At 34.2% G+C, this 20,055-nt stretch overlaps 1 protein-coding gene across 1 annotated transcript in view; it reads right to left on the bottom strand.

Annotated features, from left to right (window-relative positions):
• The window catches only part of LOC144434037 (uncharacterized), a 43,722-nt gene that overhangs the window by 2,367 nt on the left and 21,300 nt on the right, over positions 1–20,055 (bottom strand). The window contains exons 2-11 of the mRNA XM_078122482.1: positions 7,663–7,800; positions 6,906–6,996; positions 6,056–6,142; positions 5,204–5,266; positions 4,583–4,654; positions 4,209–4,324; positions 2,786–2,866; positions 2,337–2,451; positions 1,220–1,431; positions 182–296 (exon numbers count right to left, since the gene is read on the bottom strand). Coding sequence (XP_077978608.1) covers positions 182–296; positions 1,220–1,431; positions 2,337–2,451; positions 2,786–2,866; positions 4,209–4,324; positions 4,583–4,654; positions 5,204–5,266; positions 6,056–6,142; positions 6,906–6,996; positions 7,663–7,800 — 1,090 coding nt within the window. The remainder of the gene's footprint in view (positions 1–181; positions 297–1,219; positions 1,432–2,336; positions 2,452–2,785; positions 2,867–4,208; positions 4,325–4,582; positions 4,655–5,203; positions 5,267–6,055; positions 6,143–6,905; positions 6,997–7,662; positions 7,801–20,055) is intronic.

Here is a 20,055-nt window from a genome sequence, read left to right as displayed (position 1 = left end):
TCTTTTTGCACAGGGTATTGGGTTTATTAGAGCGTTTGACTTAAATTATTTGCTGCAAACAACAGCTTGATATTGAAGAAACGTTATATTAGTTTCCAAATGACGGATACTAAATGGGTTAACATAACAGTACAAACTATATCGCAGGAGAAGTAAATAGAGTATTTACATGGCACTGTACCTGAATATTAACGAGCCAGCTGGTGACTGACTGGAAGGATTTCTCACATGTGATGTCATACAGTAACATAACACCGTCAGCTTTACGAAAATACGAATGTGGAATGCTTCGAAATCTGTAAGATTGCAAAATGTCATCCAAGTAAGTACGTAAGTAGCTAAGACGATTGCCGCTTTCCTTCAACAATTTCGATCAAGTGAATGACTGCCGTGTGTTTGAAAAAGTGCAGTGCAATTACTCGTAAGGCAATAAAGAGATTACGATTTTCTAAAGTCCAATAGCCAGGCAGAGAAAGAAAAAGACAATTTTGATTTTTCTGATACGATATCCTTTATAGAGGAAGCCGTACACAAAAGTTAAGCTGTCCTAGTTTCATCTAATTTTTCTGAATGTAGCAAAAATGACATGTTTTGACCTTCTAATACCTAATACTATCTAGCTAAATTTAATCATAAGGTCTTCTTTTTTTATAATTTTGAACACAAATAAACTTTGCATGAGAGAGTAACAAATCATGATCGTGAATTTATGCTTAGATGGCGGAAGAGTGGCAAGTGCGTTTGTTTCTTTCATTTGCTTCGTCAGTGATTGTATAGTATAGGAAAAGTACACGTTTCAGTCACATACATCACGTATTGTCATGTATTCAATACAATGTATAGATATATGGTAGTTGTATGATTCACAGTCATCAACACACCGAAAATCAGAGTCCTACAAACTCTCCAAAGTTTGTCAAATGAAAGTTTGTTCCAAGTTACCGTTATTTAAAAAAAAATACTATTAAAAAAATTGGGGTTTAGCGCCTTCTTTTCAAGGAATGCACAATCTTTCAATAGAGCTAACACGGTAATCGGGCACTCATATTTATTCTAAAATAACTGAATTTAATATCATTTGACCTCTATTATATAAATGTGTACAGTCATTTGATTTCCGATTTGCTTTTCTTGCTTCTAGCCGAGATGGGGTTGAAATGTTGTCTGACAGCAAAATGGTATTCCCGAGGGTCTGATACTATGTTAATTAAGTACTCACCTTTCCTGACCGGCAGTGTCCCATATCTGTAGTGATATAACCGTACTGTCAATAACCAGCGATTTCATTTGGAAACCTATTTCTATGGTAACCTGTGTTCTAGCCTGGAAGGTATTTTGACAGAATCTTTCGAGAAAACTAGATTTTCCAACTCCCGAGTCTCCACATAAAACAATTTTAAAACAGCGATCCGGTGTCCTTAATTGTAGAAACTGGAATGGGAAGAAAACGACATTGTTTTAAAATAAGGGTGAAGTAAGGATAAAGCATAAATACATATTTGAATAAATGAAATGTTTGCCATCATCAACATTAAAATTAATAATTCTGTAAACTTTTCATAATTCTCATGTCCTTAGTAGGGTGTTGAATAACAATATATGTTCTAGGATATATTTGATTTCACACTCTGTACCAATGCACTTGTGAAATGGATACGTTTTATGTAGTTGTCTAATCGCTATGTTGGCTTCAGCAGTCAATGGTATGTGTATAGATTGGCGAATAGAATGACATGTACGGTATGACCGGGAATACATATCACTCGTCAAGCAGACGACCAAGTGAACAACAACGTACAGTGTAAACAGATTTACAGCTGTTTGATCGAGTTTTTCCTCAATACGTTATGTGGCAGACCGGCAAAACAAATGAACGACTATAGTGGAACTAATTATTACTTTATCCTTGTGACTGTGATATTACTTTTGTATTGGGGATGACCTATTCTTTAATAAAGAATGATACGAATCGCAAACAAAGGCACATAATTATATACCGATACTATCTTCACATCCCTGAGGAAGACACGAGGACGCAGGTTGAAAGCTGGGATAAGCCAATCATTTTGGTGCACTACAAATTTTTAATTATTTGTAGATACTATTGGTATTAATTTAATATTTCTGTACTTGGTTTTGAAATGGACATGAGTCCAAAAATAATCATACACACCAATGATCAAAAAGATGGAATATATTATAATTTGGAAATTTGTCTCAACTTGAATCCATCTTCATGCTCATCCTATTTGCGATAATGGGATTCGATTAATTTTCCACATGACAAATCTGTTTAAAAACTATAGAATAATAACAACTGCGTATATTTTACTTACTTGTAATTGCTGATCACATTCACAATCACTAGAACTACTAAGATCTGTTAACTTTCTGATATTTGGTCTTGGTTCTGCTGTATACGTTTCTTCTACAAGTCGTTCATATTTATCCCTGGAAGAAAGAAAATAAGACATACCAGTCTACATGAATATGTTACTGTACTTACGTCTGCTGGGCTCGTATATTCTGAATATCAAATATATATATACACCAAACTCGTCAAGTCTCATTCAAATGTCAAGGTACTTACCCTGCCTTACGATTGCATGAACATGAGTACTGCAATGATTTACTTAATACAAAAGCTATGGTGATTGTCTGGAAGGATCTCAATTGAACTCATAAATCTCATTTCAACAACTCAATTTTACGTCTTCATTCCAACATAACATTCATACGTTTGATCTTGGTGAGATTAAATCATGCGAGTGAATGTTACTCCTACCTCAATTTTTCAAGTTGTAATTCCAGATTTTGCCTTTCTTTTGATTTTCTTTCGTGTTCGATAAGTGCTTCTTTATATTCCCTATAAATTCAAAAAAAAAGAAAAATCAAAAATGCATTGAATTTATCGACCATTTCATGTAATAAGCACACTAAGCAAGACTTATATAGTATCATTGAATTTTCAGTAAAAAATAACAAATCTTGAATATTTTAATATTAATAACCTATTACAAGGACGTGTATGTAGGCGATATCAGTAATCCGCTCGGTCTTGTAATTATATCTTTCCCATCCGATCCTAGAAAGATCAAAAAAATGAACCGATATACTATGCTTCGTAGTATCAGTGTGTTTCTATTATATAATACAATTCCTTATATAATATTATACTTTGATGTGGAAAGGTTTGCCGCCCAAGGGCTTCTCTTACATTGGTAAACTACAGGCAGATAGCCACATTAAATCTACATCCGGTCTATTCCACCCGAGGCGTTTTCCCAAAACTTATTTTAGCATAAATACATTTTTTTCTCGAATATTACATTCAACTTTAGGAAAAAAAATTCTTCCTGACTCGAGCAGATGGTTTGGATGGCCTTTGTTTGTGATACAATATAAGTTTCAAATTGTGCAGAAGGAATGATTGATTTACCCTTATTTGTAATTCGTGATTATTATTATACACGTAGGAGCTCATGGCTCAGCATGTATGAGAAGCTGAAGATGTCATACGTTATAGTAAAATGTAGGATTTTCAATGATGACAAATTGGATGTCTACAAAAGACACATGTCGACAGAAAATATCTCGGCACTAACAAATTCAGTATCCGCCAATTAATTTACAAATTCACGGTGGAATCAGTAGGAAACACTTGGCGATAATTTTCTATTTCAAAACCTTGACGTTTAATCTTCATTCACTTAAAGGAAAGGATTTGCCGGGTAACGGGATGCTTAATCTTTGCCAATTAAGTTTTACTACGTGGACAAACATAATCGATGAATTGTCAAAAAGAGAAAGTATAGCTGAGGGTTTTAACGCAACATGTCTGGATAATTACACGCTGCCAATATCGTAGCTAAATTACACATCTCCTCTATGAGGCTAGGCTGGCGTTAAGGGAAAATTGATTCCGTTATGTCGATCTTAATGGACAGAATGTTTCCAAATTGATTTTATGCCGCACCGGTTCTGTCAGCTATAATGATTTTTCTACCTCTATCGCTTATTTATAGATATCTGTTGATGGGTATCAATAAACGTATAAAGTTAAAAACTTAATTCGGAAAATGTGTCCTAGAATTGACACGTTGGACAACTACCTTAACAGCAGATGACAAGCAAATTACAGTAAACTCTTCCTCTGTGTGCACACGTAAACACATGTCGGTAATGGTGTTAGGTCATTGAATTTATACCTTTCTATGTAATCTCTTTCTCTAACGGCATCATCTTGTAGTTGTAGGCACAATTGTTGTGTTTCATTAAGTCCAGCTAACGATTCGTCTAGTCTTTCTCGGAGTCTCATGTTCTCCTATGAAATAAGAGAAACAAGAAGGAAATTAAATTCATAATTTAGCTAGTGATTGTGGTGTTTATCATACAACGATTCATTACATTACGATTCATTACATAGCATTGATTTACTGACGTTTCATATCAAAATTAAAAGCTATATTTGGGAGTATAAAATAACGATATGTGCACACATACATACATACATACATACATACATACATACATACATACATACATACATACATACATATTAATTCATAAATTTTGAACCTACCTTCACAAGATTTTCATTTTCTGCAATAATACCTGACTCGTGTCTGCTTAGTTCTAGCACCATTTGTTCTAACTATAAAAGAGTACGACCATGCATCGATTAGTTTGTAATTTATCAAACAGGATTATGTATTACATTCAACAGCGTTATTGTGGCATAAAATAACATACCAAACAAATACATACTGGTTTTGATTTACTCCTTTGCATTTATTGAATTGTGTTGTGAACTTCTATGGGTTTATATGTCACAGCGTTTTGAGTATAGTTCATCGTACTGTTAGAAATCATGCCCCATAGCTGTTGTCGTTCAGACAAGGAATATATGACTGACCTAAGGGGGCTTTGTCACAACCTGTCTTCAACTAGTAATCACAAAACCCTTAGGTCACACATATTTGGGAAAAATATTTGGGAATATTATTACACCTATGCAAACAGAATTGTAAAATATCAGGGTAAACAGTGTCAATTTTAAGTCACATTTTGAGCATAGTAGAGCCGAAGACGTACGTACACTTGCGTTGTCACGACCTTGGGCGACAATGGCATAAATCACTTCTCTTTTTTGCGTTGAACTAGGCTTACACATGTTGCATGTGTTATAATACTGTTTACCCACCTGGTGGTTTTGTGATTTCCGTTCTTTCTCTCGTTTATCCAAATCCACAAGCGATTGCTCAAGCTGGTCACAATAGGAAATGAAGAAAAATATTTTAAAAGTAACTTAAACATCACAGGTATCAACTGTCACTCAGTCAGCTATAATCAAATAATTAATATATATGCAAATTATATTCATAAAAGGAAAGGCTTTGAACGCATCCAATTGTACATTGCAATTCAGTAGTTGCAGTGACATGATAGAATCTTTCATGTACCCGTTCTATTAAACGCATATTTAATTAGACAAATGTTGAACATATCACTTTCAATTGGCACAATTAACCACGCACACGAGTAGAATCATAGCAAAGCCATGATTTAGTAATGAAATTAATTTCATAATATCATTAAGTCATTTATGCACACCCAATGTATTAAGATACGTATCAAAAAAGTCAAACGTTGCTATCTGGCATTATTCTGAAGCAATACAAGATTTTTCCGACATGGCTGTCCCAATCACCGAAACTAACTTGAAATTAGTTGAAAGGTGCTTTGACATAAAGATGCTGCCGTCGCTTGAGAAGCAAAAAGGACTACACAATGCCATTAAATTATACAATATTGAAGATTCATAGAATCGACTAGGATAGTATAATCTTTCAAACTAATAAACACAAGGAGGTACCAAATTTGGTCATTACAAATCGTCGATTCCAGCCAGTCATGTTAAATATTTGGGACATACTGGCATACGACTCTAGCTGAAAGAAAATGTTTGCGGGGACGACAAAAAATTCTGGTAAATTGCAGTAAAATATTCTTGATTATTGATTATTATTCAAAATGGCTGCCAAGGTTTTAATACCTCTTTCCTCTTTTGTAAAAGCACCGACACCTCTTCATCCTTATCTTCTAGTTTCCGTTCTATTTCCCACTTGAGTTCTTCTTCACACTACAGAAACAGAAATCGTTTTAAAGATAAAGACGTGAGAGTGTTTACTTCTTATTATGATGTTCACTACTGAGATGCATAGAATTGTTCGTATATGCGTTCCACTCAAACACACCTTTACCACACATGATATCATATATATAAACATTATTTCAGAAATGTCGACTTTGGTGATTAAATGTATCAGACTTATTTGTAATACACTTATTGGTACTAAATTTGCGTAGTTTTCTTATTTTATCATTTGCCTAACAGTGTACAATTGACGGTTTGACATCCCCTTGTGTGTTTGTCTATTTTGTCAATCTGCCAAATGTTATTAAAATAGGTGAAACACTATTACTTTAATTCACATGGCAGATTATATGTACTTCAAAAGCCTGTATATGTTGTATCTGGATAGCGACAAATTATTATGTTGTATTTGACATGATTTACAAATGTTTCACCAAATCGTGTTGAATTCTTAGATCAAACATATAAAAGTGTGAAAAAGAGGACATACCGAAATTTGGACTCGTGCTTTGAATAGTTAGTGTTCTATTGCTACTTTTCATATCAGTTTAGTGTCCTAATTTGCCTAGATAGGTTATCTGTATTTGTATCTTTGCAAATGTCTAAATATTATCCCATTGCATCTGTAGTTGCAATAAGACCAAACCGTACTCATGATATACACTGGATATCATTTGATGTGTAAATCCCAGTTGGCTGTACTATCTGAATTAGAATCTTATTCTCACTAGACAAGACACCCACGTACCTTTCTTCTTATACTGTCCCGTTCTTTTGCTAAGTGAACTTCCATTTCTTCATATAAGGACTTTACCTCTTGTCTATGAACCCCACTTTTGCTGTAGGTGTAACGATTATAGGAATGAGTATAAGTAACCGAACTTTGATTGTATTTAGAAAAAAGTTAATACGTGGTGCCGTCAAGTTAAAGACTAATAACATTGTAAATCATTAGAGTTAGATGGTGTGAATCGTGTAACATACATCTTTTTAATAATGATATAGCCTTTATTCACAAATAGTGCGCTTTCAGCTCAACAAATTATGAAAATAATTATATTCTTGCATAGCGTCTTACCGGATCTGATGAAAAAATGGAACCTCACAAACCAGCGTCATTGTATGTCGAAAAAAACATCAGTATATGACATTAAAGGTAATCACGTGGGCATTACCTTATAATTGCGGGGGATACGCCTATTCAGAGTGTACGATGTGCCATGACCCTTTCCTCTTGCTACTTTATGTATACGTAATGATAAATACCCCTTGACATAGCAAGACGAAAATCAATCATAAAACTGTCTTTGAATTTCGTTTTCTCATCATCTTGTCTGATATAATAAGAGAGAAACTAGCAATTTCATGACAATTACCTTTAATATATTGATTCAACCAAAAGCAAACATTCACGTCATGTCTTTTTTTCGCAAACTAGATGTATCACCTAAAGGTTACAATCATCAATCATAATATGACAACAAATTAGATTTAAATTAACATACTTCTTGACAGCATTGTCACATTCTTTATGTAAATGTCGTATTTCCTGAACAGCTTTCTTAAGGAACCTTTCAAATGTCCGTAGAAGCTGTGGCTCATCCTGGCGAAGTTTCTGCCACACAACATACAATTCATCTTGTCTGTGTAGTTGTAAAAAAAAAACAGATAACGGTTAGCACACTCATCGTACGTTAAAAAAACACTCATCTGAATTGAAATGTTAAAAGTTATATTGCCTGATACAAGTCTGTTTTTCGCTGGTATTTCAGTATCTTATACAATTCAAGTTAGGTGTACGTTTTCTTTATACTAGTCAGGTGGCTTAACACCAGTTTTGAGGATTATTGTTACACGCCGGATAAAAGCACCAAATTTGGCATGAATGTTCCTTAGGACCTACTGATTGATTTTAGATTGGGAGCCCTCTTCAATATTTGCATAAATTTGCATAAATCAATAAAATTCAAAATGGCCGCCACAACACTTTAAAAATCTCATATTTCTGGAAAAAAGTATACTTATTGGTGACATAATAACCCAAATTTTGGCACAAGTGTTCCCCAGTACCCATTCACTGATTGTAGTTGAAAAATGATCTTGAATTTGAACGTAAAGGTTTGATAAATCAATACGATTCAAACATGGCCATTATCATTCTTGAAACTCGTATGTCTGCTAAAAAGCATACTTGCAGCACTTCTTGAAGACAATTTTTTTGTCAATATATAAATCTTATTCCTGCAACAATCAGAATCATACTTTGAACAAATATGATTACCATAATTCACATTTAGATCTGCAATAACTTGTTTTCGAATCAATATATCGTCCCTTATAGGATGCAAATCATCATTATTACTCACACCCTGAAGAGTACATGTATATATGTGCAGTAGTCAAATATGTGCATTGCCAAGCAAATACAAATGTCGTCTGTGTTGCCTCGTTTATAGCAAACTCTTTATGAACATTGTTATAACCCCCCCCCCCCTTTATATAGGATCTGGCTGGATGGGGGGGGGGGGGTAATTACGTAAGTTCAGTCCAGGCATCTGTCCTTTGGTGCAAAGTCAATTCTTTGACAGAAATTGCACACATTCAATAATAGTTGGATGATGAAGTAGGGTTCTTGAAGGCAATATGGTTGGCAGATAATTTTATTTGTACATTTGCGCATCTGGAACACCTTCAGCCTTGTCTACAGAGGTGTGAAATTTCTTCATATTACACTTAGTCACTGCAATGGAGGATGTCATCATAGTTACTCGTGGAACATTGGAACAACTTTCATGAAGGAATTTTTTTTTTATATCCTGTAGATGGTACTATGACAGAGAATTTGCTATCAAATTCATCAATCTGACTTAGTTAAAAAGTTGAGAAGGCTTTAAAAGTTCCATGAAAAACGGTAAAGAGATGCAATTAAGCTTTATGGTCCAGGTTTTTAATAAATAGATCTTTACAGAAAAGTAGGGGTGCTATCATAAGTCTTTAATAGTTTCATTTATTTACTGATGTCCATTTTATTATAATTGCTCTATCATTTTTCTGACCATTTCTTTTCATCAAATTCAAAAGCAATAGTCTAGCCAATAATGAGACTAACCAAGGAGTTAAGGTACATTTGTTGCAATGGATAGAGAACATGGCCTCTTAAAAAGTTTAGCCTTGAGGGAAGAATTTTCTAGACATTCTGGCAAGAAGCTGGCAGCTTATCTACGTGCAATTGAATCAAATGTTCTTCTTACTATCACTAGCTTTTCTAAAATAACATCAAATCAGTGAGCCCTTTTAAATGCATTTCTATTTTTTTTCGGGGGGGGGGGGAGGGGGGATGAGAATGATTTTTCCAACCATACTATTAGTGTGCACTTAATCCTGCTAATATATAGGTTATATGTATGAAATAATAATATTGTTTATCACATTACTACTTCTTTAATATGCCAAGTTTTTAAAATATGTAAATTAATGGCTGCCACAATTTTCAGCCTTTTCTGTTTAGTTCATCAACAAACACTATGAACTCACAAACGTTCTCTCTAGATAATGTAAAAATCATATATTCCATGTGATTGAATAGTGAAATAAAAGGCTGTTTTCAACATATAAATCTGATACCAGTCATTCACAAATATACTATATACTTGTACTAACATTTATTTTGCTGAACTATCATTCCTACAACAAAAATGTACATTTCTTAAAGATGTTACATAGGCTAGGTGTGTGTTTTGTCACCCTTGTACCTCAACTCTAGTGTATATCAGAAAATTTAGTTAATGAGGGAGGGGTTATGTTACAAAACATACCATTAGAAGAATAAGGGCTTATGAAAGTATCTTTCATCGATGAGACAGAGAAGTTTTGCCAATAGCACACCTGTATATGTTACACTACCATAAACAATACAGGTAGTTGCTAAACTGACCAGGTATTGATTAAATAGTACATGAAATGATGAAAATAATGAAATTTGGCAATATTAGTGCAACGTATATAATTGTGAATGATAGGTAACATATTTGTATAAACAAAATGACACTTTATTTCATTAAGTTATGCAAAATATTTCATGACCAGAAATGACAGTTTTCAAGGGTGACAGCAAACATTTTTGATTTTACTGAATGTATGTAATCATTTAGAGCTCTCCTGAGCCAAAATCAAGAAGTAGGTCCTAAGGACCACTCATGCCCAATCTATTTCAATAAAAAGTTCTGCAAAGTATGCTATATCTCAGAAAAATGGGATTTTAAAGAATGACAGCCACCATGTTGAATTTCTTGATTTATGCAAATGTCTGCAAATATTTACAAGGGCTCTCACTCTAAATACTATAAGTAGGTCCCCAGGATCACCCATACCCAACTTGGTGCTTTTATTTCATTAAAAAGGCAAAGTATGCTATATCTCAGAAATATGGGATTTTTAAGAATGATGGCTGCCATGTTGAATTTCATTAATTTATGCAAATGTCTGCAAATATTCACAAGGGCTCCCATTTTCAATGCAATATGTAGGTCCTCAGGATCACTCGTACCCAATTTGGTGCTTTTATTTCAACAAAAAGATCTGCAAAGTATGCTACATTGTATATCGCAGAACAATGGAATTTTTAAGAATGATGGCTGCCATGTTGAATTTCATTCATTTATGTAAATTTCTGCAAATATTCACAAGGGCTCCCATTCTAAATGCAGTAAGTAGGTCCTCAGGATCACTCGTACCCAATTTGGTGCTTTTATTTCAACACACAGTTCTGCAAAGTACATGCTATATCTCAGCAAATGAGATTGATTGTGAATAATGGTGGCCATTTTGAATTTCATTAATTTTATTCAAACGTATGCAAATATTCAGGAGGGCTGCACTCCTACATTCAATAAGGAAGTCCTCGAGACCACTCATACCCAATTTGGTGCTTTTATTTCATCACAAAGTTCTGCAAAGTGGGATTATTTGTGAGTGATGGCGGCCATTTTGAATTTTATTGATTTATGCAAATGTGTGCAAATATTCACGAGGGCTCCCAATCTAAATTCAATAAGTAGGTCCTAAGGAACATTCATGCCAAATTTGGTGCTTTTATCCGGCGTGTAACAAAAAAGTTGCTAAGCCACCTGACTAGTCAGGTGGCTTAACACCAGTTTTGAGGATTATTGTTACACGCCGGATAAAAGCACCAAATTTGGCATGAATGTTCCTTAGGACCTACTGATTGATTTTAGATTGGGAGCCCTCTTCAATATTTGCATAAATTTGCATAAATCAATAAAATTCAAAATGGCCGCCACAACACTTTAAAAATCTCATATTTCTGGAAAAAAGTATACTTATTGGTGACATAATAACCCAAATTTTGGCACAAGTGTTCCCCAGTACCCATTCACTGATTGTAGTTGAAAAATGATCTTGAATTTGAACGTAAAGGTTTGATAAATCAATACGATTCAAACATGGCCATTATCATTCTTGAAACTCGTATGTCTGCTAAAAAGCATACTTGCAGCACTTCTTGAAGACAATTTTTTTGTCAATATATAAATCTTATTCCTGCAACAATCAGAATCATACTTTGAACAAATATGATTACCATAATTCACATTTAGATCTGCAATAACTTGTTTTCGAATCAATATATCGTCCCTTATAGGATGCAAATCATCATTATTACTCACACCCTGAAGAGTACATGTATATATGTGCAGTAGTCAAATATGTGCATTGCCAAGCAAATACAAATGTCGTCTGTGTTGCCTCGTTTATAGCAAACTCTTTATGAACATTGTTATAACCCCCCCCCCCCCCTTTATATAGGATCTGGCTGGATGGGGGGGGGTAATTACGTAAGTTCAGTCCAGGCATCTGTCCTTTGGTGCAAAGTCAATTCTTTGACAGAAATTGCACACATTCAATAATAGTTGGATGATGAAGTAGGGTTCTTGAAGGCAATATGGTTGGCAGATAATTTTATTTGTACATTTGCGCATCTGGAACACCTTCAGCCTTGTCTACAGAGGTGTGAAATTTCTTCATATTACACTTAGTCACTGCAATGGAGGATGTCATCATAGTTACTCGTGGAACATTGGAACAACTTTCATGAAGGAATTTTTTTTTTATATCCTGTAGATGGTACTATGACAGAGAATTTGCTATCAAATTCATCAATCTGACTTAGTTAAAAAGTTGAGAAGGCTTTAAAAGTTCCATGAAAAACGGTAAAGAGATGCAATTAAGCTTTATGGTCCAGGTTTTTAATAAATAGATCTTTACAGAAAAGTAGGGGTGCTATCATAAGTCTTTAATAGTTTCATTTATTTACTGATGTCCATTTTATTATAATTGCTCTATCATTTTTCTGACCATTTCTTTTCATCAAATTCAAAAGCAATAGTCTAGCCAATAATGAGACTAACCAAGGAGTTAAGGTACATTTGTTGCAATGGATAGAGAACATGGCCTCTTAAAAAGTTTAGCCTTGAGGGAAGAATTTTCTAGACATTCTGGCAAGAAGCTGGCAGCTTATCTACGTGCAATTGAATCAAATGTTCTTCTTACTATCACTAGCTTTTCTAAAATAACATCAAATCAGTGAGCCCTTTTAAATGCATTTCTATTTTTTTTCGGGGGGGGGGGGGAGGGGGGATGAGAATGATTTTTCCAACCATACTATTAGTGTGCACTTAATCCTGCTAATATATAGGTTATATGTATGAAATAATAATATTGTTTATCACATTACTACTTCTTTAATATGCCAAGTTTTTAAAATATGTAAATTAATGGCTGCCACAATTTTCAGCCTTTTCTGTTTAGTTCATCAACAAACACTATGAACTCACAAACGTTCTCTCTAGATAATGTAAAAATCATATATTCCATGTGATTGAATAGTGAAATAAAAGGCTGTTTTCAACATATAAATCTGATACCAGTCATTCACAAATATACTATATACTTGTACTAACATTTATTTTGCTGAACTATCATTCCTACAACAAAAATGTACATTTCTTAAAGATGTTACATAGGCTAGGTGTGTGTTTTGTCACCCTTGTACCTCAACTCTAGTGTATATCAGAAAATTTAGTTAATGAGGGAGGGGTTATGTTACAAAACATACCATTAGAAGAATAAGGGCTTATGAAAGTATCCTTCATCGATGAGACAGAGAAGTTTTGCCAATAGCACACCTGTATATGTTACACTACCATAAACAATACAGGTAGTTGCTAAACTGACCAGGTATTGATTAAATAGTACATGAAATGATGAAAATAATGAAATTTGGCAATATTAGTGCAACGTATATAATTGTGAATGATAGGTAACATATTTGTATAAACAAAATGACACTTTATTTCATTAAGTTATGCAAAATATTTCATGACCAGAAATGACAGTTTTCAAGGGTGACAGCAAACATTTTTGATTTTACTGAATGTATGTAATCATTTAGAGCTCTCCTGAGCCAAAATCAAGAAGTAGGTCCTAAGGACCACTCATGCCCAATCTATTTCAATAAAAAGTTCTGCAAAGTATGCTATATCTCAGAAAAATGGGATTTTAAAGAATGACAGCCACCATGTTGAATTTCTTGATTTATGCAAATGTCTGCAAATATTTACAAGGGCTCTCACTCTAAATACTATAAGTAGGTCCCCAGGATCACCCATACCCAACTTGGTGCTTTTATTTCATTAAAAAGGCAAAGTATGCTATATCTCAGAAATATGGGATTTTTAAGAATGATGGCTGCCATGTTGAATTTCATTAATTTATGCAAATGTCTGCAAATATTCACAAGGGCTCCCATTTTCAATGCAATATGTAGGTCCTCAGGATCACTCGTACCCAATTTGGTGCTTTTATTTCAACAAAAAGATCTGCAAAGTATGCTACATTGTATATCGCAGAACAATGGAATTTTTAAGAATGATGGCTGCCATGTTGAATTTCATTCATTTATGTAAATTTCTGCAAATATTCACAAGGGCTCCCATTCTAAATGCAGTAAGTAGGTCCTCAGGATCACTCGTACCCAATTTGGTGCTTTTATTTCAACACACAGTTCTGCAAAGTACATGCTATATCTCAGCAAATGAGATTGATTGTGAATAATGGTGGCCATTTTGAATTTCATTAATTTTATTCAAACGTATGCAAATATTCAGGAGGGCTGCACTCCTACATTCAATAAGGAAGTCCTCGAGACCACTCATACCCAATTTGGTGCTTTTATTTCATCACAAAGTTCTGCAAAGTGGGATTATTTGTGAGTGATGGCGGCCATTTTGAATTTTATTGATTTATGCAAATGTGTGCAAATATTCACGAGGGCTCCCAATCTAAATTCAATAAGTAGGTCCTAAGGAACATTCATGCCAAATTTGGTGCTTTTATCCGGCGTGTAACAAAAAAGTTGCTAAGCCACCTGACTATACATGTTGAAATAGGTGATAGGTTCACAGACGCCATGTGACACCAATTCCACAGGGAAGTATGCCATTTTACGTACTCTCGAAAATACTCTTTTCTCTTTTCTTCTTAACTTGTCAACGATGTCATGGTAGTCTTTTGTCAGTCTAGGTTAACTACCACAGACACACGTACATGATTTCAAACTGAACGATTTTGCGTATTCCGCATCCCCACCTTATTGTCAATGTTGTTGTTAATAATAAGCTTAACTATTTTAAACTTACGTTCGTAACAAAATTACAGATGCTGAATAAAAAATGTTCCCTCTACTCTTCTAGCACATATATCTAGGAATCACGCGCATCATGAAAACCCAAACACGCGCTCTAAAAGACACATAGACACAAACACGCATACACACAAATGCACACATACATACATACATACATACATACATACATACATACATACATACATATACACAAACACATATACAGAAACGTACACATACATATATGTACATATATATATATATACAGCCACATACATACATACATACATACATACATACATACATACATACATACGTACATACATACATACATAAAATATTCCCTCAAGTAAGTAAAATATAACATAAAAATCGTTATTATCCTTTATATACTGATAATACTTATCAAAACACTGCAAAATCACTACATCAGCAAAATGTCTGACCATACAAGGTACAACTTTTGATTGTACAACAGTATAGTGTGCTGCCTTCTGTGATTTCTTACTATATCAAAGGTTGTCAATTAATATTTCTTTGATCTGAAGTAGAAGCTAATGTAGGAAGAGCTATCAATCTTGAATAAGACCTGAAGCACTGTACTTAGCCGACTGCAGTGGTACACTCAGAATGGCCCAGTACATGCGTTGCTATGGCAATTGATGACCCTAAACATCTTAGAGGCGTTTTGTTAAATTTATGAAATATTGATTCGGGATATGGATGATTATTCACGGTGATTAGGTCGCGATCTCTTGAGGTAGGTTTTGAGTGAATCGACGATTCAATCCCAGTACCACGTAGTATTTATTCAAAGCTCCCGAATTTACACTTGTTTATCACGTGACTACTGTTAATAAGTTCTACATCTTATGTGAGATATCATCTTGAATATATTATATCACGTGATTCGTATAAGTTAAGTTTATCATAATATTACCATCATGCTACATGGACAAAATAACAACTACCGCCGATATCGTCAAAGTACCTTATCAATCTCCTTAATGGCTTAGTGAAACGTGAGATTCGCCAGGGATGCAATATTTAATACGTCGTATGTTGCTGCACCGTACCGCCGCCCATCATTCGAGAATGCGAATATCCCCTAATAATGTTTTCAAAATCTAGATCCCATCAACTTCATTTGATGGTCGTGAAAGTGTCTATGTTTTCAAGTGAAATAGCCTTGTAGATAGACTGTATATTTTGGACACAGCTGTCTGAATCATTGGTATTTGCAGAAGTAAATTTCGAATCTTTATCTAGCTTGACTACAAATGGACGATCGTTTCATCTTGAATAAAGCCCTTCCCATGAGTCCGAAAACAGAGTTCTTAAAAGGTCATAAACTTTATTTACAAAAGTCATGCACTTTCGATTAATACAATTTTCATGGGACCGAAAGATCTCATTTGACTGTTTTTGTTAATAGATGGGAAAAATAAGAAACATTATATCAATACAGGAATCGAATTACTAAGTCTAGACCTGTTTTATGGTAGGCACTGAATAAATCAAACGTTCTTATAAAGTAGCTGTAATGAATAATATACACAGTGTAAGGATCGATTGTACACTGTACTGCATTAATTATTTCGCTTCAGTTTACTGCCGTACATACACGAGGTATATGTACCTCGTATATCAACAGTTGATGCGACACTGGGAAAGGCATGGCAACATCCATATGTACAATGCTACTTCAGTCATTAACGCTAAAACTAATTCAGTTCAATTAAGTTAACACTTCATGATTAGAATTAAGGCTACCATTATTAAACTGGTCATGTGAAAATTAGCAGCTCTTTTGTAAGGCTTTTAATAAGAGGATATTGCCTATATATTCTTTTACATGTAGTGACTCACTGCTGCACATACATAAACAGTTTTGGCGCTGGGTGTTTTGTTTTTGTGAACTAGCCAGAAGGGTATTACAGTATGTCTACTTTCTGTTTTCTAAATATGTGTGTGTGTGTGTGTGTGTGTGTGCGTGCATGCGTAGGTTTATGTATGTATATTTATAAAAAACTGACAACAACAAATTACATACCTTTAACAAATTTAAAACAAATTATGGATTTGAACCATATCTAGAACAAGTAAATAATGTTTGGCACAGAATCAGCATAGTTAACCTCAGGATCTCAGCACATAATTTACCAATTGAAAAACTACGATACCAAGGAATTCCCCCCCCCCCTCCGATGAAAGAATGTCATTTATGTAATACTAAAGCTATTGGTAATGAAATCCATGCTGTAGTGGATTGCAGCAATACATCTGTAATTGAAGATAGAAATAAATTTCAAAGAACTATCGAAAATTGTGATCAAAGTCTTTCAAAATTATCTAAAAAAGAGTACTTCAAAAGAATAATGAGCTCAAATGATGATTTCAACACTATTAGCTTCGGAAAATTCTCTAATTCATTATTATCTTTGTATTCAATACTGTAGTTTGGTGTTTTATATATATTTATGATTATCTATTATCTTTTTATTTTGTTGTTTCTGTATGTTATTGACTCTAGGTAATGTATTTCTTCATTATTTCATGTCAAATAAAATAATTATACTAGCTAACTATATTTGTGTGTGCGTGCATGTGTGTGTGTGTATGTACGTACACATACACTGGTCAGGATAATAATTTGTAATAATCAAAGCATGGCAGTAATCGTAAAATATATATTTACGATCAAATTGAGTGATATTAACAAACTATTACAGTAATGGTTTGTTCAAAGGTTTGTTTACAAATGTCTGGTCGTAATGTTAATATTCAAGTGCCTTGTTATTCTTTAAACATTCATTCAATATTTACAATTAGCATAAATAGTACTACTAGAACAGTGCTCAGCTTGAATTATGTGTGAACCATCAAATAGTGAGCGCACGAGATAATTTATAGTATCCATAACTTCAGCTGAGTGGACAACCAAGTAATATCTGACAATTACGTAAATTTGATGAAATTTGGCGAACACATCTATCTGTGATCATAAATACTTCCTGTGCTATGGCAGTAATTTGCTTCATTAGAATTGAGCTGAGAGACCCACTTTGTGAGTCTGGCTTGTTAGACATAACCATTAGGGTTAAAAGCGTATTTCAACATGGAATACATATTAATGCTCACATATAGTGCTTGTCTTCTGGGTAAGATGACGGCTCGTTTTGAGAATGTAAACTGTGGACACAAAGAGATGAAAAACACTACGGCTATCAACGTAAATGTAATATTCATTTCTTATTCGAGGTCAAAAGTTGAATGACGTCACGTTTAAGACAGGCGTGTATGATTTCTGTCGTTATTTTATGACCATCATGTTTTAACCATAAGGAACACTTTGCTAATATGTTTAATGATGCATACATCCCTATATCGTCAGCTTTATATCACAACCACAATCATCATCATTTTTATCATCATCATCATCACCATCATCACCATCATCATCATCACCATCATCATCATCACCATCATCATCATCATCATCATCATCATCATCACAACCGCCGCCACTATCCCTTTCACATTCTATACACCATCAAAGCCACCATTATTGCAGTACATTTGACTTTCTTTGTGACTAGATATGCAATCAGTTCCTTTCCTTTCACCAACATAGATATACCAAGGAAGTTTTAATAAACCATGTTTGGACATCGCTGATCATTTTCCCAGTTTTGTACCCGGTGACAAATCACTTGCTAGTGAAAATTTAGATACATGCATTAAAATGTTCGTCTCTTCGTTCAATAAATATTGAGGACAATGAAAACATTTTTTTTTAAATCACGAATTCCTGCAATGATGTACACCGCCTGTAAATTTATGTTGGATTGACTATATGGCGATACTGTGAAGTGGTTCTGAACTAAGAATAAAAACCTTATCATGCTCAATGGCTATTAAGGATTGCAGTGAAAATCATTCGTTCGTGACATCCATGCAAAATTGTTATTTGTTGGAACACCTCATTTATACAGGACAAAGAAAGACAACTTATAACGCAAATTGAATATTTGCAATTCATTTGAGAAATTAGAATCAACATCCGTTAAACTTATGGAAGTGTGACATTGGCAACCTTCTGGGACGATGACATCTGCGGGTCAAGACATGTACATCGTTATGCCGTGATGTTGAAGAGACAGTTGCATTCATGTGTCACTTTGCTCGTTGTGTTTAGCGTGATAGATTAAACGTAGCTGTCTGACTTCATTGACAACCGACAAATAAATCATTTATCAACAAAGTACTTTCAAGTAGTGAACAGGAACTGAAGAAAAGCGCCGTTTTGCACAAAATATCACGCAAACTGTGTCATGTTTGGGACGAGTTGATGGAAGACAGTGGAATGAATGACTATGTACTATTGGGGTTATCATGAGTTGAGTGACATGTTGGAAATATAGATTCTGTTGAATGGCACCCCACTGTAAGTCGAAAATGAGATATGAAAATGAAAGATTAGGAACAGGTGTCATACAAACTTACAGAAGACGGCTACAGAGCCTTATTTGTTGATATATCAGCAAAAGAATACACAAGATGAGTTAAAGCAATGATAATATTTTCTGACTTTTCAAATTTGATGTCATGACATTTTCTGTAGGCGTCCAACTTTGAGCTGAAGCATAATCCTTTCATGTATCAGAACATCCTTTCTTACATTTGAATTTCTTTGACTATTGAATAACATAACCACTTCTGTAACATCTAAATTATCATTCATTTTCAATGTACAAATAAAGATAAAATTAATCTAAGATAAAATCTCACATTTTATTCACAGGAAAATAGTAATAAGTTGGCTATTATACATCCATGACCATGTTACAATATGTGTAATGACACAACTGTGAATAACTGGTGATTGTATTAGGACCCATGATAATGCAAGCTGTTATTTTATGTCCATCACAATACCGATTTCCCATCTCAATTTCCTGTTTACCGGAGGGGAATCTGTTCTAAACCGTGTCAACAGCGGAGCATATCAATCTACCCGAATAGACGACGAATAGTCCGTTATACACAGTTCAGTTATACCACATGTAGCAGGCATACTTTAAGTTTTCGTGAGCACTTCTAAATATATCATTATGAACACAATCTCTGCTAGTAATTTGACATTCCGTATTGATTCCTTTGGATATTTTTGTACTATAGCTACTTAAAGACAATG

The sequence above is a fragment of the Glandiceps talaboti genome, chromosome 4, assembly GCF_964340395.1.
Source record: "Glandiceps talaboti chromosome 4, keGlaTala1.1, whole genome shotgun sequence".
Lineage (NCBI taxonomy): Eukaryota > Metazoa > Hemichordata > Enteropneusta > Spengelidae > Glandiceps > Glandiceps talaboti.
This window is presented reverse-complemented; position numbering and strand designations above follow the sequence as displayed.